Source organism: Lissotriton vulgaris, chromosome 5, assembly GCF_964263255.1.
Source record: "Lissotriton vulgaris chromosome 5, aLisVul1.2, whole genome shotgun sequence".
Taxonomy (NCBI): domain Eukaryota; kingdom Metazoa; phylum Chordata; class Amphibia; order Caudata; family Salamandridae; genus Lissotriton; species Lissotriton vulgaris.
In genome coordinates this window covers 1096706914-1096734659 of record NC_141693.1, presented here as the reverse complement: position 1 = coordinate 1096734659, position 27746 = coordinate 1096706914, and the positions used below count along the sequence as shown (strand labels likewise).

General features: G+C 44.4%; 1 protein-coding gene across 10 annotated transcripts in view; it reads right to left on the bottom strand.

Annotated features, from left to right (window-relative positions):
• ADD3 (adducin 3) overlaps positions 1 to 27746 on the bottom strand; it is a 462930-nt gene that overhangs the window by 21762 nt on the left and 413422 nt on the right. For 5 of the 10 annotated variants that reach the window (XM_086922758.1, XM_086922760.1, XM_086922759.1 and 2 more), the window contains 2 exons: positions 16464 to 16587; positions 9792 to 9887 (listed from right to left, as the gene is read on the bottom strand). In XM_086922758.1, the coding sequence (XP_086778884.1) occupies positions 9792 to 9887; positions 16464 to 16587 (220 nt within the window). The remainder of the gene's footprint in view (positions 1 to 9791; positions 9888 to 16463; positions 16588 to 27746) is intronic. The other 5 variants (XM_086922761.1, XM_086922763.1, XM_086922762.1 and 2 more) reach the window with 1 other exon arrangement.

Here is a 27746-nt window from a genome sequence, read left to right as displayed (position 1 = left end):
GCGTGGCTGTTGCGGGGCTCCCGTGTGCTGAGGGAGCCCCGGGAAGAGAAGAGGCCGGCAGAGAGGAGGAAGCGTGGCTGTTGCGGGGCTCCCCGTGTGCTGAGGGAGCCCCGGGAAAAGGTGGTGCTGTGTGGGGAGGTCGGGAGGTCACCCCGCCTCCCCGGGTGGCCGAAGGAAAGTGCTGCCGTCCCCCAGCGAGGAGGGGACGAGAAGGAGAGCCCCGCAGAGGAAGCCTGCGAGCCGGTGAGTGGGGCCGGGACTGTTTGGGCAGCAGGGGGCGTCGGGGCACATGTCCGGTGCCCGCTCCCCTCCAGTGTGAAGCACCGGTGGTGGCTCAGGGGCATAGCATCGTGTCAGAGCCTGAGAGGGTCCGGGGGCCACGATGATTTAAGGAGCCTGTGCGCTCCACGATGGTGGTGCAGTTAAGGATGGCCCCGGTTGGCAGCGGGTCGCCCCAACGTTACTGAGAGCCTGAGAGAGGCTCTGGGGGCATGCTTTGTTTAGAGCCCCGTGGCTCCAACGTTGGACACCCTTGTTTAGAGAAGGGCCAGTGAGTTTGTGGCCAGAGCCTGAGAGCTCCAACATTTGGGGCATATGTTTTTAGAGCCTGTGTGGCTCCCACAGCGGGTGCAGTTTGCGCCCAAGGGTCAGTGAGGACCCTGTCGCAGTTTCTCTGATGATTCCCAACTGCCCAGCAATTAGTGGGCAGCTGCGCCGTTTAGGTCTTGGGATTGCCCAGGTGCCCAGCAAGTAGTGGGCACCTGCTACGTTTAGGCTTGTGCTTGGACTGGCGCTGCGTGGCAGCGCGCCCTGACTTTTGGACACAGGGCGTCTGAGCCCCAACAAGGCCAGTTGGCCTAGGGACTGCCACAGGTGGTGGCTTATGTCGTTTTTGCGCAATCGTATGGTTATTGCACCTCTGAATGTGTTTCCTTGCATCATGTGTTATTCCTGCACCTCTGAATGTTTTCAGGCATCATGTGATTTTTGCGCTATTGTATTGTTCTGGCACCTCTGAATGTTTTTAGGCATCATGTGTCTTCCTTTTCCCTGCGCTGCACCTCTGAATGTTTTAGGCATCATGTGTCTTCTTGTGCTGCACCTGTGAATGTATTTTATTGCATCATGTGCTTTGTTCTTAACACCGCTGAATGTGTAGGTTTATGCATCATGTGTTTCCCTTTACTACTCCTCTGAATGTATATGTATGCATCATGGGTAATGTGTTCTTTCCTAGACCCCTAAACGCTGTGTGATACTTAGGTGGTTGTCCTTACACCTCTGAATGTTTTAGGCATCATGTGTTTTCCTTTATAACTCCTCTGAATGTGTTTCATGCATCATGGGTAATGTGTTCTTTTTTATACCCCTAAATGTATTTTATTCTTAGGTGGTTCTTTTCAGTACAGGTGGTCCTAGTGAGGTCCTGGTACCCGTTCCCAGTAGTTCCTGGATGTATTTTATAACTGTTATCTTGTGCTATACTTATTCTATTTCTAAAAGTGTTGATTCTGACAGTGGCCCATGTGGCCCTGTCCTGTAAATAATCCCTTGTTAATATTGCCCGTGCCAGTTGCCACCAGGTATATTGTGTGATACTATCTGATGTGTTTTTACAATACAAAAGTTATTTTATAAATAACCTTGTGTGGAGTTCCTTTTGTGGTGTGCCTAGTATGTTGTTGCTGTTGTGTGCTGGCGCAAATGCTTTACACATTGCCTCCGAGTTTAGCCTTACTGCTTGTGACAAGCTACCAAGGGGGTGAGCAGGGGTTATCTTGGCGTGTGACTTCCTTGCCCTGACTAGAATGGTGGTTTCTGCCTGGCTTTGGCGTCAGCCTTAGCCTACCAGAAATAGCCAGTTCTAACACTGAGGTAACCTCATTCCCCAACCGTGTTGCAACAAGCCTTTTGCAATTTCTACCCTACAGCTCTCCTGCGCTCGGCCCGGAGCACGCCCATTCTCAAAACCCTCATTACAAACAAAGCGGCAGGTCTCGATCCCTGCCACTGACTTCAGAATCGAGGCCATGTGACTCCGAAGGAGCACCAGCAGCGCAGGCGGGGATGGAGGGGGAGAGTGCGCTCACCTAATATGCGCACACTGACCAGCACAGACACGCAGTGACAGAGGGGCGCACTGATTCAGTGACAAGTGCACACGCACCGAGGCAGGCATGTAAAGACGTGAAACTAACTAGGAGGATGGGGGAGGGAGGGAAAGTGAAAGCGTGCCATGCGCGCGCTGTGTTCAAACGCCAGCTCTATGCCTAGCTGTATGCGTGCACATCTCCTGAGAGAAACCGACAACAATAGGTCTCTCCAAGGCGAGCAGCACATGCGCTGCATCGCTAGGCGAGACCTAAAAAGGGCAGTTTGCTTTAGCCATTAAAGAGTGTACCCTTACACATGTGACTACTACGTAGCCAGGAATACCAATAGTGATCTGATACTGGATCCAACAATTCGGGCTCGAGTAGAGGGAGCAACCCCAGGAACTACAGAAGGGGATCCCAATATGAAAGACCTTACAACACAAGACGAAGGGGATGGGACAGCTATCAAGGCCAACACACCTACGCACCATACCCCTTTGGACTGCAACCAATGGGAGGAACATTTCAACACTATGCCCCAACACCACAGGAATTCAATTACTATGGACCACCACCTTTTTTAGGGGCATGCCCGGGACCACCAAGAGGATGAAATCGGAGGGGCAATCAGGTCCACTGGGGAACCGAAGTAGAAGAGACACCACGAGTCTCGATGAGGAGCATGAGGAGAACATCGAACAACCAACCGTCAACCAGCAAGAGGGGCAATTAGTAGTCAATTTGACTAATTACGACATGACAGAGGCACAAACACGGATCCTGGAGAAGGGCCTAGGATTCGTACCTACTAACAGAACTGACAAATTTAAGTTATGTGAGGTAATGAAGGAGTTCATTCGCAGACTAAAGTTATGAGCCTTCTTTGACGGGAAAGGAACAACAGAGAGGGTCATCTCAGACACAGGACTACGACCAAACTCAACCTTCACCCACCCAGATTCAGCCTTGCCAGTGGTACTACTAGCCTTTGAGAAATCTGTAATGGAGGAACTGGGAAAAATGCAGAGACAAGACAATACCACTTTTCAGAACACATCAAGGGATGAGAAAGAAGCGATACAATAGCTGTCCACAAACAGCGACAGTCATTAAACCGGCGGATAAAAGGCGGAGCAATAGTTATTCAGACAAGTAACAACTAGGACTACAAATGCATGAAACTCTTAGAAGACCGCAGGAATTATGAAGTCCTATGGAATGACCCAACAGAGTCCATACGGACTCAAATAGTCGGGATGATCAAGGAGGCCACGGCACATGATTGGGTGTCCAAGAAGGAGGCCGAATTCCTAGTCAAGAAATCCCCAAGAACACCATATTTCTACATCATACCAAAGATCCATAAGAATCTGGAACACCCACCTGGACGTCCGATTGTGTCTGGTATTGGTTCTATCCTAGAACCAATATCTTAATTCACTGACGCATTCCTCCGCCCTTTGGTCCAGAAAACTGGGACCTACCTTAGAGACACAAGGGCTGTCCTACAACTTCTTTGAGATATCAACTTCGATATGGATCAACATCTTGTACTGGGGCTCGATGTGGAGAGTCTATATACAATTCTACCACATGACAAGACTCTGCACATAATTGAAGAAGTCCTATTCACAACACCGTGGGAGTACCACACACACCTCGGAATGTGGTTTTGGAGTGTGCATCCCTGGCCCTCAAAAGGAATTTTTTCCTAAATGAAGGGACCCTGTATTTACAGAAACATGGGACTAGCATGGGGAGCACCTTCGCTCCCAGTGTAGCTGGTCTCTGTGTACACCATCTTGAGACCAACCAGGTACCCAAGATAGTGAACAAACATTGGGGAATTTTGAATTGTGGGAACCTCAATCTACCAAAACCAATGTTTTCACATAAGAGGGGAAGGAATCTGAAAGATATGCTCGTCCACACCAGATCACGCACAGCACCTACTGAGAGCATTATGAACCCTCTCCTACCCCTAGTCTAGGGCCACCACCCATGTGGTAGTTGCAGCACGTATATGTGAGATAACAATCCCAGGCATACAATTAAGGTAAAGGCACACTAGATTGAGGCAAACACACAACTAATTCAATATGAAAAAATAAATTTTTAATATGATAGAGACATAATAAAAATCAATACATTGATCCAAATTGATAAAATAACATTGTGCTAATACATATGTTGTCACAGTAAAAAGTTGTATTATAAGAAGAACAGATGGTTTCCTACCGACGCGTTTCGACATACACACTATGCCTTCATCAGGACTTTTACCATCATATTTCTTTTTAAAATTGTAGGGTAGTTTTAGACTGGTGTAAAGTTAGATATTCAAATTTCAAAATTCCAAAGTTAGCTTTTAGAACATCATTATTTTCAAGTTGATTCTAACTTCACAGGAAACGAAACAGCGATATCTTCAAGTTTAACATTTTGTGGGAGTTTATTCTAAAGTGATGGTCCAAATTCAAACTAGTTATTTTGTCTAAACGTTTCGGGAAACAGCGTAGGGTTGTACTACTTATTCGGCCATTCTCAAAACACGTATGCACGATATATCGATAGTTGCACGTTAGTTCGATGATTTAAAGTGGAAGGATGCTGATTTTTTTATTTCAGTGATTCCAGCCCATACATGCGATACATCGGTAGATGCACAACGGTGCGATGTGTCTTCATACAACCTCTTACGCTTCCGTTTTGGTTATTTGTTTGGAAAACGGAAGCGTAAGAGGTTGTATGAAGACACGTCGCACCTACGCTGTTTCCCGAAACGTTTAGACAAAATAACTAGTTTGAATTTGGACCATCACTTTAGAATAAACTCCCACAAAATTTTAAACTTGAAGATATCGCTGTTTCGTTTCCCGTGAAGTTAGAATCAACTTGAAAATAATGATGTTCTACAAGCTAACTTTGGAATTTTGAAATTTGAATATCTAACTTTACACCAGTCTAAAACTACCCTACAATTTTAAAAAGAAATATGATGGTAAAAGTCCTGATGAAGGCATAGTGTGTATGTCGAAACGCGTCGGCAGGAAACCATCTGTTCTTCTTATAATACAACTTTTTACTGTGACAACATATGTATTAGCACAATGTTATTTTATCAATTTGGATCAATGTATTGATTTTTATTATATGTCTATCATATTAAAAATGTATTTTTTCATATTGAATTAGTTGTGTGTTTGCCTCAATCTAGTGTGCCTTTACCTTAATTGTATGCCTGGGATTGTTATCTCACATATATTGTTTGCCCTGTCCCAGGATATTTATCCATAACAGGGGGTCCTTGTTTTTTGTCAAAAGTAGTTGCAGCGCGTGTCACCTCACCAAGAGGAGCAGATACATCAAATTCAGGAACTGCACGGAGTGGGAACAAAGAAGGTTCACCAACTGCAACAGTGAAGTGTGGCTCAATGGTTAGAGCGGCAGACCTTGATGCAGAGTGCTGGCCAGGGACCAGGGTTCGATTCCCGCCTCGGCGGGATCGGGCTTAAAATTCCTCTGACTGGATATTCTCGCCTCAGTGCTGAATCTAAGCATGGGCCCCACGCTGCAACTCTGGGCAATAGCTTGCTTAGTCTCCACAACGGCCCCCGATACACAAGGGATGCCTGGTTTCACCATGGGATGCCCAGGAGTGGACACCTCACAAGGAAAAGCCAGGAGGGGTTCCCTTGTGGTAGGAGTACAAGCGCCGGGATACTTACGGGTGACTGTTCGCGCTATACAAATACAACACATTTACATTTACAAATACGTGGGGTATATGATCACATGTCATTGCGGTTTGGAATACATCGGTATGACATCCAGACTTGTAATGACCCGCATTGTCGAACATAAAAGCAATGTTCGCTGCAAAAAGACCACCACTAAAATGGCTACATACTACCTGACCACAGCTCATAGCATGGAAGATCTACAATGGACAATCAATGAACAATTGAATAGCGAAAGTGGCCTGTTCAATGGGTGTTCGGCTGAACACCCACATAATCGGTCTCAATGACGACATACCCTGGGGCCAGTTGTCATGAACCCAGTGATGACACTAACTGAACTACCATCTGGGAGGTTTACCAGGGGCTGCTTTATGAGACAACCTACTGAATCTCTGTGCACTTCAGCCCAGTGATTACACCTCCATGATCAACATCACAATGGCACCCGTATGGGCGCTCCACGTGCTGACAGGAACCCTCAAATTGGTCCCAATTAGCTTTGTCATCCCCTACTTTATAACACCTAAAGACTCACCCGAGATTAACCATAATTGCCTCCACCATGTTTTGCCTACCATCCTGGGTTGTAGCATGCCCTGTCCCGCAGTGGGACAAGAAGACCCCTATGATGAAGCATGACACCAAGGGCCCTTTTGGTGTGTGAGGGGTATTTAAGCGAACACTGAGTGCTTTTAACCAACATAGGAAAGACACATAAAAACCTGTGAGAACGCTTTTTTCCTCAAAGACACCGATTAAAAGGTAGATCCTTGTGTTTTGTACAGATAACTGCAAAACTCATCTAGAGCACAAGACTGATCCAGAACTACGTGCCCTAGACAGTGGCTTTGCCAGATTGTCAGTTGTCATTTGGTGATTAATTTCTTGCTTGATGGGAAACAATGGGTAAGAAATTCTCCTTCACGTTCAAACCCCACTGCACCCAGGTAGCTTTCTGTACTGGTATCTGCACCAGCTGAAATGGCCCAAGTGCAGATACTGCATCTCTGGTGCTGATCATCACAACAGACTTGAACCAATGGTCTGGCAGTAATCCACAGATCTTGGCAAGCCCTGGAGTTTGGTTAATAGTTTTATTAAGTCTACATTTAAATAAAGGATGGTAGCAGGACACTATTGATTCACGTGGGATTCGGGTTCAACACCCACAAGGGATGAGACAGTTCTTATTAGCGACAGTCACTCAGTTATCTGGAAATAAATATTTTCATTGAGCACCATACCTTAAACGTAATGTTTGAACTGGTGTTGCAAATTCCATTTTTAAAAACCAACTCCCAAGCACCAGGGGTATTATGAGAATCCTGTCAAAGCACTTAATGCTTAGAAAAAATGGGTTAACTTTAAAGAGTCGAAACCCACAAAAACAATCAAAGTTCAAACTAATAGAATGATGTCAGCTGATCAAGCATTCAGGAGCACCAAAACATGTGATTGGAAATGAGAAATACAGCGCATAGGATTCAACTAGTGTGTCATTTGGCCTGGTAAGTGGATACAGCCCCAGCTCAACTCTAGGATTATTTTCCTTTGAAGTAGATTGGATTCAGCACTGGTATACCAGACATTTTTCATGCTGTTTTGAGGCACATAGGAGTAATGCATGTCTCAAGGTGTTGGACTCACTTCACGTCGCACCATCCTGACATGAGGACACCTGGCTGGGTTCTGATGTGCCACCATTTACCAGATATTTGCAGCCAGAGAAAAAGACTGTTGAAGAAACAGAGAATTCACCAGAACTAACATTACTGAAGGTGCAAACTTTTCTACCAATGAACACTATTTCCTCGGTATATAGACTTCGCTGAAATGTCTGACATTTTGGCTGTATTGAAGTCCAAATGCAGACGTTTACACGGTCATGAAATATGCTGCTCTACATATCACTCAAAGAAAACTCCTGGACTAATATCCGATTTGACAAAATAATGTTAAGCAACTGCATACAGTTTCGATGGTGTGGCCACCTTCAAGATCACAGCAAAGCATAGGCCTTAGAAAAGCAGTAGTTACTGCTCTCACTCTGAAGGAGTGTGCAACAATTCATTCAGGCAGTATTTGCACCTGACAAAATATGGTGTGTTTAATCACTGTAACAACTCCTAAAGATCCTACCTCCCCAGGCAATTAACAGTTGTTTGTCCATCTTCTATTCACCAGCGATATAAATGTAAAGAATCCTTTTTGGGTGCAACATATACAGCCAGTCAATCTTCAAAGGATACTGTGATGGAAGGACAACATCTGTACACTGGTTAAAATTAAAATCTAACAAAAAACTACAAACTTATTGTGTTGTTGCACCAACATATGCTTAAGGTGGTAGAGAAAGTGGCTGGGATCAACTCTAACTGGATGCAACTGAGTATCATCTTGGCACCCTCCTGAACTTACTGACAGCAAGTGGTCATAAGCAAAAATACCAGAACAAGACAGCTGTATTGGAGCTCATGACTTCCAGAACACTAAGGCAGACTCAACCTTACATTCTATTCTTCTGAGGCTTGTAAATTTTGTTCCAACATTTAGTAATATTAACCTCTGCTACATATCGCACATAGAAACTGTAGAAGGGTGTTATTTAGTGCTATACATTTAAAAGTTTAATCAATGCAAAGCGGTGTGTAGGGCAGCTCAGCGAAGACTAGCATTATCAAAGTCCTGGAAAGGATTCAGTGACTGGTTCTTAGCGTATGCTTGATGGAATATGTGGTCTGTTAGCGCTCTGTGAATGTACGAACATAGCAGAAGTCCCATCAATGCCTTAAGAATAAACTATTAGTGCTTGGTGCTGATCAATACAGATTACTGAACTATATGAATTAATGTAAAATGAAGGCATGATGTAAGAATCCACAAACGAAAAGTTCTAAAGGACTAAAGTGACTGATTTTGAGGTCTACGTGTAACCTTGGGACTTAACAAGAGAGCAGAGTGGCTTAAACATATCTTGCAGATACCTTTGTGTAACCTTCTACTCATAAGTACCTAACTTGCTGTCCTCAAGTTCCTAACCTTGGAAAGAAGTTAAACGGGCTATGTGCCTGCTACAAATATTGGCATGTGACCATCAAGGCATAGTTATGTAACCTATCAAGTTAGCTGAAATGATCTTAGAAGGTTTTTTATAAAGATTTGCATGCATTGTACATTTGCTTTATCTGAATGTGTCACTAAATATTTATGTAACAGTTTGTATGCTTGTGCACAAACCACATACAACTAATGTTTGAACTGAATTCTTGCAGGGATAATGGATTATTTTACAGGTAACAAAATCAGTATAATACACACAGATGTTCCGCAGGCTGGTCTGGGGTGTGATAGTGCGACTCACATGCCAAATATTGACTAGCCTCGTGTATAACCAGGTAATACATGCAGCACAAGGATTAACAGTTTGAGGTACCCTGAAGGGTTGAAATTCCCACACTAGGTAGAGAGATTATAGCCTAGGGTTATTAAAATGGTAAAACCTCAGACAATAGCTCAGGATTCTCTCAGAGTGCTGCAGAAAGAGCAAAATCCCTTGAATGAAGTCGATAAATATTTTATCATAGAGTAAAATACATTTTCAATTTGTAGTAAATATTGAAAGGATGAGCTCATTCAGTTTGCGTTCAACAAATCTGTAAATAGGCTACAAGGTTTGTGATTAGGCCTTGTTAACTCACTAGAAAGCTCAAAAGATTTGAATTGTATCACTGGGCTACTTACTGTACCAAGGATCTGTTAAAGCGTTGAACTTTTGAAATCAGTACGTGCATAAAATAACCAAAGTTGAAGAATAAGCAAAACATTCTCTGTATATTATCAAAGTAAAATTCAGAGCATTTTGTATTCCATAAATAATTATTAAAATGAAAAGCTTTTTTACCGCCACCAGTGAAGTATAAAGTAAAAGTGAAAATGCCAGAAATCCAAGTACCTTTTGATTTCTCTGGAATATTTTGGGACGACTGGCTTTCAGATTTTATTACAGAGACAGATAAACCTTCATCTGAGATTAATTCTTGCTCAGCATCTGCAGAACAATGGTACTGTTAGAAGCCAAGCGTACACACACACACTGGAGAAATCATGCAGGAAGATTAGGGGTTTTGCATGTGTAAACAGGTATTGTAACTTTAATATTCAAGTAAATGGCAAAGCGGACGGAAACATACAGTGAACTGAATTGTTAGCAGCTAGGACTTTAACAGGAGCCATGAATACTTTTTAAGAAACATTTCATCCTATACTATGTGCAGAGATCACGTAGGGAGAGTGGCAAATGTGCTATACAAAAAGTTAGTCAGCTCAACATGCAGCATTATTGTGAATTAATAACATTCCAAGCATATTTAGAAAATAAGTCTCCATCAAGAAACACTTGTTTCCACTGCTCCTGAATACACACTTTTACTTTCAAACCAGCCTGTATAACATAAGTTCAACAAAGTACACGAAGTAGTCCCAACTGCACAGGAAAGTTTAGCAGAACTTCAATCTCTTGTTACGATAGGTACTCAAGGATAACCTTTTTCGAAGTAAGGATCCTTCCCAATAAGTTTGTTTTCTTGTAAAGCACACAGATGCCTGTCAATTATGTCTCAGAAAAGGGGGTGGTGATGGACAGAGTATCTGAATTAAACAGAACACTCATACCCAGTCAAGAGATCAGGGCTTGATCCATCACCGTTATTTAGCTCACTGCACCATTTTTCTGGCATTCCAGACACGTGTCTTTGTGGGCAGCACTGGCATCACTACAGCAGATGCCAAATCCCTCATACCAGTAATGAAGCAGACAGCAGCAGATTCCTTAATGTAACTAAGATTCATATTATTTCCCTCAACTTCAAGATGTTAAAACCGAAAGAGGATACAGAATAACTGTGTTAAACAACACTATTATCAATTGCAAAACGTGGCTACTTCAATAGAGAAAGGAACAAACATGTTTTTCCAAGATGCGTCATGGCGGATTCGGCTGAAACACGTTACACAGTTGTAACTACAGTTCTTCAGCTTTGGTACGGGGTGCTTTCCAATGATGTTGGTGTTCTCCTTGATTGTACTTACTGTCGATGTCCCCAAGAACGGTGTGTGGAGTTTACTTCCACTTTGAGACTCAATTCCTGCATAATGACTCAGCTGTTGAAATCTCATTACTTACGTCTAACAGACCACCCCAACTTCATTTACAGCCTTCCAAACAACAAATAAACTCTAGTAATGACCTGCAGGAATAAAAGTTTCCTCATAGCACACTTATAACTTCACACATAAACATACCTCTCCCCCGGTTAGTGGACAGATTTAGGTTATGTACATCATGCCCATATCTATCATATAATATGGTCCAACCTCTGAAACCTCCATACTAAAGCTTAATTTCTACGCAACTAGTCACCCAACTGACTAATTGTACATATATTTTTTGAGGGTATCAAAAACACTTCTTATAGAAGGGCTTCAGATTATCAAGTTGAAGCTATGAAGGGGAGTAGTTGTAGACCAGGAAAAAGCCAATGATTGAGCCTTGGCTCTGGCCAAGTGTGCACACATTTAACCTGGAAGAGGGAAAACAGACTGCATCAGAACTAGCCTGACTGGAATACATGACGCAGAAGACGACTCCATATGACAAGATTAGTATTTCTGATGCAGATCTTTCTACCAAATGTGGAACCCACTAATGGATATCTGTTCAACCTCAAAAGGAATATTTAAAAAAACAGAAAAACAGAAAATGTGGTACATGCATGCCTGTGGCGGCACAAATACTCCCAATGTCTGTACAACTTCTTTCTTCTACAATTATACAAACTTATAAATAGAGGAGCTGGTGCAAAGTTTGCCTCAACGAAGAGGAGCAAAGAATGCAATGATTTAGGCGCTACAAAGGATCCTCTACTGTATATTATTTCAAAACCATATAAATGTCCAAGGTTCTGCAAATTAAGCAGGTTGTAAAGAAAACGAAGAGTGATTTGAATAAGGTAGAAATCTAACTGTTTTTGGCACAAAAAGTGATAGAGTCCAAGCATTACTGCAAGCCATTTGACAGCAATATACTGTCTGCAGAAAAAGACCGCAATACAGCCTCCCATTTGAAAAAAGTACCTAAGCTAAAGAGCACAAGCCTGCCAGCTGCTTAAGGTCACTTGGTGAGCATGCACTCAATATGCTTCAGAGAGAGTACTTCCCAAAAGGAATTGCTGTATTCCTATGCTCCAACTGATGGACACCGGGTTCTCTCTGCAGAGTAATTATTTCTGAAATTCCCAAATCTGTCACCAACTAGTTCTTTCAGTTATTAGAGCTTTCCAAGCTCGGTGGATTTAAAATATCAGAGAACCAGAGCAGGCAACAAAGAATTCTGCAGACTAAACTTTATATCCACCCGAATCAACATACCTCAGGGAACCTTACTTTTTGTTCTTGTAGGTAATGATGCCTCTGCAGATTCTTCAGTTTTGAAAGATTCCCCAGTAATATCTAACAATTTGCAAGTAGGTTCTCATGTATCACAGATGATTTACCCAAACTACGCTTAACCACCGATCTTTAAAAAAAGTTTCTGCTGTAGTATTTGAGCTTAGGCAATGTAATTGAAACTTTATATATGACGATCAAGTGGTTGTCTTGCAAATGTCTTCGGTGCCCCTTCTCAAAAATGCAGCTGTGACCACTGAGTCCACAGTAGAGCACACTTTAATTAAGGCAGATTTCTTTTAAGCTGCCTCATAGCACTCCACAATGGATAGCACTGTCATATAATTGTGTGCTTTGTTACAGATGCAAACTTACAACTTCCACAAACAACAAAAAGTAGACAGTCAGACTTGAAAATAGGTCATTGTGATTTTCAGATGCAGTTTATACAGTTGTAGTAGCTGAGAAAATGCTGGACAATCTCTGAACATGAGTAGTCAACATTCACAAGCCATTTTCCCCACAGCAATAGCCCTCCAGTTTTGCCACGCAACTCCAGTTGTAGCTCTGTCCGAACAGGATGTGATGACATAAGGCTTTGTGGAGCGTGCCACGGTCAGTTTCTTGCTTTTTTGTTGTGCCCAACACAGAGGAATGTGGTGAAAAACAGAGAGCATAATAAAGGAGGCCATAATGGCACATGTAGCATAGCACAAATTGGGACCTTAATGCTCAACCTCCACCCGATATGCGTTAGCAGAATCAATATTGGTTTACCTTAGAACAGGAAATCTTCTCAGGGCATTTACTATTTCCAAAAAGACAAGATCTGCGGAGCCAAGCCATGACACTCTAGATCCTGGTCCTATTGTAGATCTCCAGAAGTATTTGAAAAGCAAATTTTAACAAATGATGAAGACAAACTTTGGCAAGAATATGTCCTTCTCCAAGACGCCCCAACTTCAGCAGCGGACCATTACAAGGTGAAACTCTGTGTGGTATAGGAAGAGGAGGACTTTCTCACTGAAACACCATCTAAAACCAAATGATCTATACAGTAATTGCAATGCTAAAAGCATGCTTAAGTGATGAGCTGAAAACGTTTAAGGCCCAATCAAAACTGGGGGTGTTGCACCTATAATTGAATAAAAGTTTAAACTGGCCACAGAGTACCCCACATATATCAGGGGACATGTATCACCAGATTTGCTTCTGGGCCATACTACTCCCAAGAGTACTCGGGTATAGACCATGCCCTTCTGGCTCACAAGGAATGCAAGGAGATTAATGCTGCGGGCAGAATTTCAGCTGTGAGGACGTCTGCATTGTTGCACATAGTCAACTCAGTTGGACTACTATCAAGATAATAGATACATCTGGGAGGAGATGAAGCCTTAGTAAAAACATATTCCACAGCCTGCAGGAAGCAGGTAAGGGAGCTTTTCAAGGAAGGAAAAATCATCTCTAATGCAAGTATCAGGTGCTCCTTAGACACAGCTGTCACAGAGTCCAGAGGAACCAACAACACGTTTCTCCTCCAACTGCTTGCCTGCTTCTGAGTCTCTTTATTCTAACCTGAAGTCCAGCAGCCCCTCCTTAGTGTATTGGTTAATGGACTACACCTTTTTCGGTCCTCAAGTGGACGCTATGTTGGGAAGAATAAAGGAGGACACAGAAAAAGACAAACCTGTGAGGCACACAAACTCTTGCCATTCTGCTGGAGTCACCAATGGACCCAGGAAAGGTGGGTAAACCAACGGTAACTGCTCAAGCTCCATCTGAGCCGCAGGTGCGGTGCCACCTGCCCCCTCAGCAGCGTGACGCGACCGGCGATGGGAGGACGAAGAGCAGCAACGCTTCTTTGACTTTTTGTGCTTTGCCTTACCCGACTCCTAGTGTGAAGACTTTGAATGATGGTGCTTGCTCCGGGACCAGGCGGATGAGAATGCAACTTAAACACTGGATCGAGCATATGGAGAGTGCCCCAGACATCTATCAGGCAGTGATCAGACATTAGATGGTATAATGCCTTAAAAATCCTAGGTTTCCTACCTTTATAGTTTTGAATACCAGATTGGAGTTCTCTACCACCCAAATTAATATTAATTCCCCACGCAGCTCAAGTGGGGTAGGCCATAGTGAGAGTTCCAAATTTAACTGCTCAAGAACGAGGGCCTCATTGAAGTTGGAGCCATATAATGTGCACCGCATGAACTTCACTCCCCCAAAATACATTCCATAAAAGCCCAACGTCCATGATTATCAGCTAGAACACGCCCTGTTTGTATGGTTGGTTAAGCTAACACTGCCACTCCTCCTCCCCCCGCCCCCGGAATCATTGTTGATTGCTTTGAGGTTGCTAAGACCACATAACCCAATTCTGACCGGAGTTTCTGCTTTCCCCATTCGCTACCTTCAAACACACTACAATTATTCTCAGATTATTCCTGCGAGACAGATTTTCTAGGTCAACTAGTGTCCACTGAGTGTCATCTTTTAGGGATCGCAGGGTCTCAGTCATAGACTTCTGTGCTGCCAGTTCATCCTCTGGGCACCAGATAAGAGCTTCCGCTTCATTAAACTTAATAGTAAATTCCGTACAGGTCTTGGCTACGCGACAAACTGAATTCTGCAATTTGCGGCATGAGCTTTGTGCCCTACGACTCTCTACACGTGTCTCCTTCATATGTGTCATGATGGTTTGACAGATCAGAGCCAATGAGACCTCTTCTGATGAACCTGGCGCTTTTTCTTTGACAGTCTCTGAATTACACCCATTGACAGTACCTATCTCTATTGAAAAGGAGTAGTCCCACTATGCAACAAAGGCGACCTGAATTTAGAGCGTTAATTGAGAAGTCACATGAAGGCGAAGAGTGCAGCAAAATATGCTTTCCCTTTGGCATCTGCCAAGCCTTGTTCAGCAAGTTAAAGTGCAGAACATCAGAAAGATGAGGCTGGAATTAATCCCAGTGAACCACACCAAGATACTAATTTAGGTCAGAGGCACAAATGAACCCACATGGTAGTAGGTTGCCAGGTAAATGGGATAAAAACCACAGCTTCTTGTGGCAAGTAAAATATCTCTAATGGATAACATTTAATATCAACACATACATGTAAACCATCTGGGGACTGGGCTGGAAGACCTGACCATCCTACTGTGAAAGCAGAACTTTTCTGTGTGGGAGGTAGAAAAGCGAATGAAAGCGGAGTTTCAACAGATCAGCATAACAAACCAGATTTGTCCAACATGGAGCGATAAGAATTCGTTGTGCCTGGTCTTCCTGCACCTTCTGTAGGGAATGGGGAAAAGACAGCAGACCCCGTGAGTAGCAGCTGAACCTGAAGGTGTCCTCCAGGGAACCTTTCAGAGGAAAGTGCAGGGCACAGAATAGGTGAAACTTGCTGTTCAGAGCCATAGCATGGTGGTCTATGCAGGAACTTCCCCAATCTGAGAAGATCATGTCCTTCGCTTTGCAAGAAGGACCCATCTGTGGTGTTCCTGTGTAAGGCGAATTAAGGCATCTTAAACACACAGAAGGTGATTGGAGGAATGCTTGCAATGCAACTAACCAGTGGCAACTGCTCAGGTTAGCATTCCAAACTATTGTTCTTTTGTCCACCATGCCACCTCAGTTTGGACTCAGCCATATGCAAATCAGTCTTGACCCTAAGTATCATATAATCTGAGGAAGATAGAACCACGACTGAAATTGCCTGGCGCTACCTGGCAGAGTTTGAGAGCTACTGCTGGGGAAAAAGATTCCGGATCCAGTCTAGTACCTGGAGGATATTCATAAGGTGAGGGATTTGTGGAATGAAGTATCAATCAGAAATGACCAATGTTCAGGTGGAGCCGATCTGCACCAAGAGGCTATAGCATTGGCAGAGACTGCCCTTTAAACCATCATATCAACAAACAAAACATACAGAGGCACATTCTATCACAATTTAGTGCAAGCTCATCTACGCATACCTACACAAGAAATAAACAAAAATACATTCAAACTTCAAATGCAACTTGATTCCCTGCCCCCTTTCAACACAAAAAAAGTTCTCATTTAATTAACATTTTCTTTATATTTTTATAAAGGAGGCAATTTGCAAATTTCCTTGAGAATAATGCTAAGTGAACGCATGGTAACTGGTCGTTATAACAGGACACTGTCAGACTGACCTTCTAAACCCTGCTGCCGGCGTTCAATTTCTTTCTTATACTTTTCCATTTCATTCTCCGTGAGATCACTGAAAGGGTTGGGTGGTGCCGGAGGGGAAAGTTCATCTTCTTCAAACAGCATTGGCTGCAAAGTAAAGTAAACAATTAGCAAGAAGTGTTTGTTGAGAAAATATCTGTGATTCGTCATGTGGGTGGTAAAGGTGAAGCAAGCATTTAACAGCATTCAGAAACGTTTTTAAATATTCAAAACATGAAAAGGAGGTGTGCATGTAATCAATAATGAAAGATGTTTTAACCAGTTCCAAGAACTGTAACAAGCTAAAATGTGCACTGAAACTGTATAAGGAAAATGCTACTTACCAGTATGCATCTGTTCTTGGCATGTAGAGCTGCTGATTTCTACACTTTGCATTAGATCGCCACCTGGTGTTGGGCTCGGATGATTGCATGTTGTTGTCGTCTTGGAAGAAGTCTTTGTAGTCACGAGATGGGTGACTCCCCCCTTGGACAATAGTGCGAATGGGCATCGGCTCCATCCTTAGATTGTTTTTTTCCGTCACTGGGTTCGGATGTAACTTTTCCGCTCTGGTTCGAAATCTACCTTTAATAGTAGTTCGACGCGAAAAAACTTTATAAAACAACTTCCAATATCAACAGACATCGACTCGACTTCATCAGCTCGGTTCTGGTCGTCGCAGCGGGCCGTTGGGCCTATCCACGCCGTGAGGCCTACAACTCATGAAAAGGACGCCATTCAAAAAATGCCCCAAGTGTGGAGCAAAGTTTCCACACAGTGACCATCACGAGGTCTGTAACCTGCGCAGATTTTTTATAAGGCTGCTCGCCTTGTTCTTGTGGTATTTGGTCACTAAGCACTGAGGCCAAAGGCGGACCAACAGCGGACCCCACCGAACTCAAGAATTACCGCCCCATCTCGCTCCTCCCGTTCCCAGCCAAAGTCATTGAGAAGACCGTCAACAAGCAGCTGGCCGCCTTCCTTGAGACGAATGGATCCCTCGACCCCTCACAGTCTGGCTTCCGAGCCAACCACAGCACCGAGACCGCCCTCATCGCTGCCACCGATGACAACCGAGCCCTGCTGGACAACAGTGAAACAGCGGCCCTCATCCTCCTAGACCTCTCCGCGGCTTTCGACACGGTCTGCCACCGCACCCTAGTGCAGCGCCTCAGCAACATCGGAATCCAGGAGAAGGCACTGGAGTGGATCATCTCCTTCCTCGCTGGAAGGACACAGAGTCCGCCTACCACCGTTCAGATCTGCAGCCACGCACGCCAACACAACCTCAACATCATCTCCTACGCCGACGACACCCAGCTGATCCTCTCCCTGACCAACGACCCCGCCGCCGCCAGAAACAACCTCCACGAAGGGATGAAAGACGTAGCCGAGTGGATGACGACCAGCCGCCTGAAACTGAACTCAGACAAGACGGAAGTCCTCATCCTGGGCTCCTCGCCCTCCGCCTGGGACGACTCCTGGTGGCCCCCCGCCCTGGGCACCGCACCCAAACCGACAGACCACGCACGCAACCTGGGCTTCATCCTGGACTCCTCCCTCTCCATGACCAGACAAGTCAACGCCATCTCCGCGTCCTGTTTTAACATCCTGCGCATGCTACGGAAGATCTTCCGGTGGATCCCCACCGAGACCAGGAAGACGGGGGAAACACCAATGACATCGATGGGAATACATCGCGGTGCTATTGCACCGCGACGTTTACATCGCATTGTCGTTGGCATCGCAGCATTTTACTGCGCATGCTAGAACGGACCGAAGGCATTAACATCGCATGCAATTACAACGCATGCGATGTTAAAATGCCATTACTGCGTACTGCGCAGACACGAAAAATGTAATAAAACGGAGTAGTAATAATGGATTTGATTAATGAGCTAAAAACGGAATTAGTCGGAAATTAAATGACCAACAGGAATAACAAATATAGCTTAAATGAACAACGGAAAATGGGAAAATGAAATGAACTTTATAAAAAGGATCTTTGGAAAAATGCGGACGAAATAAAAGATCATTTTACTTAGAATGGCTGCATCGATGACAGTGAGAGAATGTGGCATAGCGGGTTGGTGTGCCGACTTAGGTGTGGTCAATAAAGGTTCGATACTCCGAGAAATTTAATTAAATTTTTATTACATTACATTTTTAATAATGTATTTGGGATGGATGTGGTAATTTTTATTAGGGATGCATTAAATGGGCAGTTTTAAATTAAATTTTTATTCAATTACATTTTTAGTAATGTATTTGGGATGGATGCAGGAATTTGTATTAGGGATGGCTGCGATGCAGGACTGTATTACTGGGTGGATGCATGGATGGGTGTATGGAAGGATGCATGGATGGGCAGATACATGGATTGGTGTGTGGATGGATGCATGGGTGTATGGGTGTATGGAAGGATGCATGGATGGGTGGATACATGGATTGGTGTGTATGGATGGATGGGTGTATCGAAGGATGCATGGATGGGTGGATACATGGATTGGTGTATGGGTGGATGGGCGCATGGATGGGTGTGTATGGGTGGATGGATGGGTGGATACATGGATTGGTGTATGGGTGGATGGATGGGTGGATGGGTGGATACATGGATTGGTGTATGGGTGTATGGGTGGGTGGATGGATGCATGGATGGGTGTATGGATGGGTGCATGGGTGCTACATTAGTTCGGACAGGCGTCTGTGCTGTCGTATGGAAACCCATATGGGAAGTGCTGGCGCTGCTCAATGGAAGTGCTACATTAGTTATGAGAGGCGTTGGTGCTCTCCATTGGAAGTATTGGGAAGTAACAGTGCAATCTCATTAGAAGTGCAGGAACACAGATGAGAAATACTGACACTGCTCTTTTAAAGTGCTGCATTATTTATGAAAGGCGTCAGTGCTGTCCATTGGAGGTACTTGGTAGTAACAATGCCATTTCATTACAAGTACAGGAACCCGTATGAGAAGTGCTGGCGCTGCCATTAAATACAACTGGCCCGATCAGAAGTGCCAGCGCCGCCTCATTGCATACATAGAATCGGTGCTGTGAACCCTCGGAGACCTCTCACTAACATATAGTAAGGCTCGTGGCATGAAAGCCATTTGTTTTTGCCTGTATTTGGTTCCTGTCTCCTGCAGGGTCGCCACGAGCAGCGCTGACCTTCAGGGGGGCTGGAGGCGAGGGGTCTGCGCACAATGTAGGATTGTAATAGCTGCAAAAAAGATAAATGGATTAGTCACATTTACATGACATTGAATTTTTGTGTTGCAAGTAATGCACACAATAAATGATCATTTAATGTGTTTAGAAGGAAGTGAATAGTCGTGAAGGACAATATTAAGAAGAAACAGGTGCGTTAACGAAAGCAGGCCGTGTGGGCTGACTGCTAGCTATGCCGACTTTAGTGCTGTTAACCAGGGTTAGAGCCTCCTATCAAGTCGCCAGTGCTTTATTTACTTTTTAGGTATTTACAGTGATATTACAAGATATGTTATAATGGCGCAGATGTAAATATTTATAAGACACAGGGTGAATGCATGGCGGATGGATGTGTAATAATGGATGCATGGATGGGTGCATGGATGGATGCATGGATGCACGGATGGGTGTATGGGTGCATGGGTGCATGGATGGATGCACGGATGGGTGTATGGGTGTATGGATGGATGCATAGATGGATGGATGCATGGATGGATGGGTGTATGGATGGGTGCATGGATGGGTGGGTGCATGGATGGGTGGGTGCATGGATGGGTGGGTGCATGGATGGGTGTATGGATGGGTGCATGGGTGGATGGATGCATGGATGGGTGTATGGATGGATGCATGGATGTGACTAATCCATTTATCTTTTTGGCAGCTACAATCACATTAACATTGAATTGATAGTATTTCCAGATTTCATGTAGGCGACGGTCAAATTAATGAAAAAAGAAGGGTCTGTGAAAGTTCGAGCATCACATTTATGTGTAGCACTTCCGACTTACTCACGGGGCCTTCGTAGAAGAGTGCAAAAGTTTAAAATTTATAAGCAGTTAAGCAAATCTCTCCGTTTTCAGTTGCATATATTGGTGTACCTATTTAACCGAATGGCACTGTTTACTGTTTCCGATGCCATTTTTTATGTACAAGAATAAGTACTGGTATTCAACCATAGTTCATGCAGACCGAGCACCAACAATTCATACACTACACCTCTGTCAGAAAGCAATCCAAGTCACCAATCTTCGTGAATACTTCCTTTGAGGTTCAGCAACATAATTCAATGCAAGACCGCATTTGTGCTAACGTTCTTACCAACGTTTAGCCCACAACTTCGGGCGAAGAAGAAACTTTCAAGCATATCAAGCATAGAACTAGGTTCCCCTAAAATATGCTTATGGAAATTGTTCTCCAAGCTTCAGGCCTCGATGTTTCCACATGGCCAGCTTATAACTCCATAGCTGGCACACATCGGTGGTTTACATATATTGCAGGGTTTTGTTTTTTGTGCAACAAAGTAGAGTCAATAAGAATTCTACAAAGGCTATATCGCACATTTCAAGAGGCATTACAAAATGAAGCTATGACAAACCAGTCACTTATTAGCTCACCGTCCAATTTATCAAAGGATTCTGAAATTCTTGTACTAATTTTGGAGAGACAATGGTTAACCGATTATTATGTATGAAACTCCCCCCCCACAAACCCATTGTCCGAAACTTTTTTGAACTGTAGGCTCACACATCGCGTTGTCATGTCGCGCGATGTTAAATCGCCAATGTGACACGCGATCCAATGAAATTGCCACATTTGCGGTGCAAATGCTTGCGACGAAATAATGGCCGGTGTAACGGCCGATGCGATGTCGTGGCCGCGATTTAAAGTGCCGCGATGCGATTGCGCTCGATGGTTCGTCATACAACCGGAAGACGGTCACCCAGGCCCTCGTCACCAGCCGACTGGACTACGGCAACGCCCTCTACGCCGGAACCACCGCCAAGCTCCAGAAGAGACTCCAGCGGATCCAGAACGCCTCAGCCAGACTCATCCTCGACATCCCCCGACGCAGCCACATCTCCGGACATCTGAGAGACCTGCACTGGCTCCCCGTCAACAAGAGAATCACCTTCCGTCTCCTCACCCACGCACACAAAGCCCTACACGACCAAGGCCCGAGCTACCTCAACAACCGCCTCAACTTCTACGCTCCCAAACGCCACCTCCGATCGACCAACCACGCCCTCGCAGCCGTCCCCCGCATCCGAAGAGCGACAACAGGAGGAAGGTCCTTCTCCTACCTGGCCGCCAAGACCTGGAACACCCTCCCGACCGACCTTCGCCTGACCCAAGACCACCTCTCCTTCAGGAAGAAACTCAAGACCTGGCTGTTCGAGCAGGAGCGGCACCCCCCCACCCCCCAAGCGCCTTGAGACCCTCCGGGTGAGTAGTGCGCTCTATAAATGCCTTAATTGATTGATTGATTGATTGATTCCAGGTTGACTTCTGTGCCAATCTCTGTTCTGAGGCACATTGGTTATGATATCGAGGCCGAGGTGGAGTCTGTTGGAATGAGGTTCAAGCCCTTTGGCATTTTGAGGCCAAGATCATTGTGGAGCAGTGTTCAGCACAGACTCCAGAGGCTTTCTGAAGGTGGTTCAGGACTTGAGGTATGGCCTATAGTACTATAGGATCTTAAACCTGAAGGCAGATTTTCAGATTGGGAGACAGAGGTTGCAAACCCGATGTTGCTCAGGCAACTTACTGTCGCACTTAGGATAGAATTGAAAGGGGTACTGTCCAACTTCAACCTCCTATGACCCATTCACATTTGCCTGTCCACAAAAAGGTCATTTTAATTTAATTCAGAAGTGGTCAGCAATCTCTTACTTTTTTTGCGTGTTAAGGGTGTAAGTTTCAGTCAAGCGATGCAAGGTTTTGACTTTCCGAGCACGCAACCTCCAACCTAAACCAACTTGCAAGGTCTGTGCCAAAAACCAGATGACAGGGGTATCCAAAGCATGTAATCAACCTGACGCAAAGGCTCATTTTCTTTTTCACACATATAATGTCAAGTGACTGCTGTACTATCAACTCACACCTAAAATGAAGGAAACTGAATGTGACATTCTAGGCAACACAACTTTCAGTCAATCTATCAAGAGAGATTCTTTCTCAGGAAATAAGAAAACAAAAAGCACCCCAAGAGTGCACATGGATGGAAGGATAGGGCTGCACAAACCGCCTCACTCTGGAAGAGGTATTTTTTATGAAGGCTTATACAGTTAATAATGGAAATTTCCGCTAGGAGACACACAAATAAATATGGTGGGCAGTCACAGTACCACTTAATTTAATGAAGCAAGCGGAAAATAAATCTCCTTAAAATAACATGAGACATAATAAAAATTATTAAACAGGATGAAACACTCGGAAACAGGTGGAGTTATGGAAGAATGTGAAAAAAAATAAGCATTACTCTGTACACTCGAATAGTACAGAATGTACAGATGAAAAAGAAGAATGAGCTTGCAACATACTTGTGTATTTTATGTTTAGAGTAGCAAGCCTGGCCACACCTAAATCAGCAGTTACGCCTTCAAGCCAGGAACTCTGTGAGAATTTAGCTCAGTTTTTTTCAAGCAAGGTGGAAAAGATTTTTGCATCTTTGGAAGCCTCGGTGGCACAGAGCCTGCAGGCGTCTAGATCTAGGAGCCGGACGGCAGCCACCCATGGCATTAAATTGCTGGGCTTTGTCCCAGTGGAAGGGGACGAGATCAAGAGACACTTGCGGAGCTTAAAATCTGGCTCACCCTATGACCCCTGCCCAGTAACAGTCGCAAAGCTGGCAGTAACCCCCAAAGCCAATGCCCTAGCAGGATTATCTAATCAGTTATTTGAGATGGGGGACTTCCCATCGAGCTGGAACCGGGCGTCCATCAAGCCGCTATTAAAAAAGCCTAACTTGGACATCTCGGACCCCAACAATTATCGGCCAATTGCAAGACTTCCTTTGCTGGCCAAGATCATAGAAAGGATTATGAACATCCAGCTTAGCGCACACCTAGGAACCACTCAGGGGCTAGACATCTCACAGCATGGGTTTAGACCAGGCCACAGTACGGAGTCCGCCCTGATCAAGTCAACGGAAGAGGTCAGGAAGGTGATGGACTCGGAGGTCGTGCGGCCCTGGTTATGCTGGATCTGTCGGCGGCCTTTGATACGGTCCACCATACCATCCTGGTGGACCGGCTGGAGGAATGTGGGGTTCAGGGGAAGGCCTTAGACATTTTGAGATCTTTTTTGACCAATAGGCTCCAGGTAGTCGCGCTGGGGGACTTTGAGTCGAAACCCTTTCAACCACCGTGTGGGGTTCCTCAGGGTTCCTCACTTAGCCCTACCTTGTTTAATGTTTACGTCTCCTCCCTGGCCCCAGTCATCCGCTCCCATGGGTTTGAACTTACACCTTACGCAGAGGACACACAGATTGTGGTGTCACTGCTACCAGGGAGGGAGAATGACGAGGCCAGTAAGTTCCAGGAATGCATGAAGGCTGTGAGCAAATGGATGGCCGGAAATTGTCTAAAACTCAATTGGGCTAAAACCGAAGTGATACTGTTTGGCTCCACAGCCAATTTCTGGGGCCCGAGTCGGTGGCCAGAAGTGATGGGGACTCTTCCCACCCCGGTTAACAAGGTTAAGAACCTGGGGGTCATTATAGGGGACAGACTATCCTATAGACCTCAGGTAAATGCCTTGGCCTCATCCATCCACTGGACACTGAAAATCCTTCGGAAGGTTCTTCCGTTTCTCCCAGGGGAATGTAAAAAAAACAGAGGTGACTGCCTTGGTGCTCTCACTATTGGACTACTGTAACAGTTTGCTCCTTGAAGCCCAGGAAGGAGTACTCGACAAGTTACAGATACTGCAGAATGCACCAGCGCGCCTTCTTACAGGCTTGCCCAAGTTTGCGTCTATCTCTCACGAACTTATGAAGTTGCATTGGTTGCCAGTAAGGAAGCGGATCCTATTTAAAAGCATGTGTATTGTCTTTAAGGCGGTCCATGGTATAGGTCCAGCATTCCTGGGGCAATACTTTCACTGGTACAAACCAGGTAGACTATTGAGGTCAGCTACTCTGGGACTGATCAAAACCCCACGTATCAGGAAAGTGTGTTGGGGAGGCAGGAGTTTTAGCCGAGGGGCGACGGTGGCCTGGAATGCCCTTCCAGTGGCACTCTGACTGTCCCCATAGCTGATGACCTTTCGGAGAAAGCTAAAAACATGGCTTTTTGTAAATTAACCCGGTGATTAGTTTCAGGAGTTATCAAGACAGCGCCAGGACACCGTACGATAACAGTGCGCTTTACAAGTGTTAAAAATAAATAAATAAGAAATAAGAAAGTACAGAAGACCTACACGTGATGATCACAGAAGAACCATAGGAAAGAATCAGTGTGTGGGCAAACTGATCACTGCATACTGAAAGGTTATTGGTGTAGGTAATTAAAAAACATTGTGTCCAGTAAATTCTTCATATAATAAGGGGTGTCACAATATCCAAAATGAAATGTTGAGGTGCTAAAAGACCCAGCCAGACTGCGGTAAAAATATAAGCATCACTGAAAAGGCACTTTTCCCAGAAAGGTAAAAAACAAAGAATGGAGCACACAGGACAGCCTATAGACTAGAAGCGAGGTTGGAGAACAGAGGAGCCGTTCCAAAACCATGGGCGAAAAATCACGAATAAAGTCAGCTCTTATGGGTAATGTGATAGGCTCTCCTATTCACGTACTAGCTGAAGGATATCTTGGAGGACCAGTCCTGGCTATCTGCCAAGCAGCAAGGTGGGCCTCATTGCACACGTTCACCAAGCACTGCTGCCTGGACAGATTGATCCGTCCGGATGGGCATTTTGCCTGTTCAGTCCTGCAGGACCTATTAGTCTAAATGAAGTTCACAGACTATTTCTAGAGAGGTACTGCTTGGGTATATATTCTAAGGTAAGGAATCGGCGGCTAGAAGTCTATCAGATGAAAGTTACCTACCTTTGGTAACGCCTGTTCTGTTAGATACTCTCTCTTGCAGCAGATTCCTTACTGACCCACTCTTCCTCCCTGCTCTGCTTTCAGATGTATAGGTACAGGACTGCTCCCTGCGCAGGGCCCTAGTTCAACACAAACCAGTGATCAGTGTTCTTCAAGGCTTCACTCACCTCGTGTGGAAAGTCGCTAAAAGAAACTGATGTCAGCGCGCTGGGGTGGTGCCTATGTAGGTACTGTGCTTGTCACTTCTAGCGAAGATGACGCTGCCGACACAACGTGGAGCCAAACGATACCATCTACAGCCCACAGGTGACCGCTCACAAAAAACAAATCCAGATTCAGTCTGATGCCTGGGGGGGTAATTCAAAGGTAAGGAATCTGTGGCTAGAAGTCCCAATCAGCTATGCTTTTTTGTACAGTTTTTCTGTTGGTAAAGCTATGGCTGAGAAATAAACAAATTTATGTTTTACAAGAATCACTTGAATCCACTGAAAGGCGTGGTCAAACCACTGTATCTCCTTTTCCCGCCATACTTATCACTTCTGTTGAACAGAATGAGGTTCCAGCTGGATTTAAGTCCTCAGTTATTAGTACTTTTCTCGAAAACACCACATCAAATGCAGCAACTCTTTACAAAAAAGATATACCATTCTATATAGTTCTGCCTTCTTCCTGTATGGAGGTGGCAGAAGTCTTGAAAAAGAATTTTTTCGAGAGTTAGCCCATTCTGCAGAAGGCACCAAGCTTTTGATCCAGGTCAAGTGGGGTTTTCTCTAAACCAGGGAACTGAATCAGTACTCCGGATGTAGATCTATCACCATCTGCTTCTGGACAGCCTCCATCATGTTCAATCTCTTGGCTACATTAGATACTGAAGTCCACATTTCCTTGGCTACAACACTGCAGAACATTGCATTAGAGGCCTAACACTAAATGGCTTACGACATTTGTTACATAAACGCTCAAGTGGACTCCATGTCCTTACCAATCAACTTTCCGAATTACAGAACGGAAGCACTGTCTTTCTGTTATCTGGCTTTCATACCACAGATCAACCTGACTACATTAATCAGCCTTCTCAGTTCTAAAAGTCTGAGGAAAATTATTTCTGGTTACAGGACAATTGTGATTTATGATGTTACCACAATTATACTAAAGGAAGGTTTTATGTATTGGCTTGGCAAAACACTCCAAGTGATTACAAATATGGCAGTCTGATTCCTTCTGGGTTTTAATAAATATTCATCGATTTCTAGTTGCCTTGTTAGTATTCACTAGTGGAAAGGCATGTGTTGATTGAATTCTTACATACATCATAACTCTCTAACAAAGCCCAATATTTTTGCCCCACAGACAGAGAAGTTCAGTTCATGCTAGAGTTCTTAGGTCAGGGGGTCTCCAAACCGGTCCTGGAGGGCCGGATCCATTCCAGATTTTTTGGATATCCCCATTGAGATACATGTAGTAATTTTAAAAATCTGGCATGGATCCGGCCTTCCAGGACCGGTTTGGAGACCCCGGTCTTAGGTCTTCCACAAAGGCCCAAATGATAATCCCGTCTGTCAGGTGTTTTCAAATAGAAAGTGGTTAGTTTTCTGTGTTTTCAGCAAAGATTTGAACACTCACCCCCATTCTAAATAGATGACCACAGCTCACCTCCCATTTACAAGTCAAGCAAACACATACATAGCTGTAGATTACCTTTCTTCCCCACCTGGCTGATTTCATGTTTTCTTAACACCAAACACTGTTTGTGAGAACAAGTGCACATGATAAATCCAATATTTAAAAAAATAAAATTGCTTTCTTAAGAAGCAACGTCTTGCTTTTGTGAAACATTGCTGATATGTCCTTATGGAAATGAAATGATTACTTACCAGTAGTAGTTTTGCAGCTTGAAGAATTTTCTGGATTCACATGCTGTGCATTATTCCGCCATCTAGTGGTTGTGTACGGAATTGTCTTCGTCTTTTCTTTTGGTCACTTTCGACCACCATTTGGTGCCAGGTACGTCCCCTGAGTGACGTCAGACGGTGTCCTACAGTTTCGACGTGCGTGTTGGCCATCTACAGATTCTTTTTTCTGTTTCTTTCTTTAGCTTGTAATCCATGAGATGGTTTTATTAAACAGTGATGTAGTGCTTTACTTCCCCACCTGTTTGTTGACATTGTAGGGGAGGCCGGGTGGGTTGCATGTGAATCCAGAAAATGCTTCAAGCTGCAAAACTACTCCTACT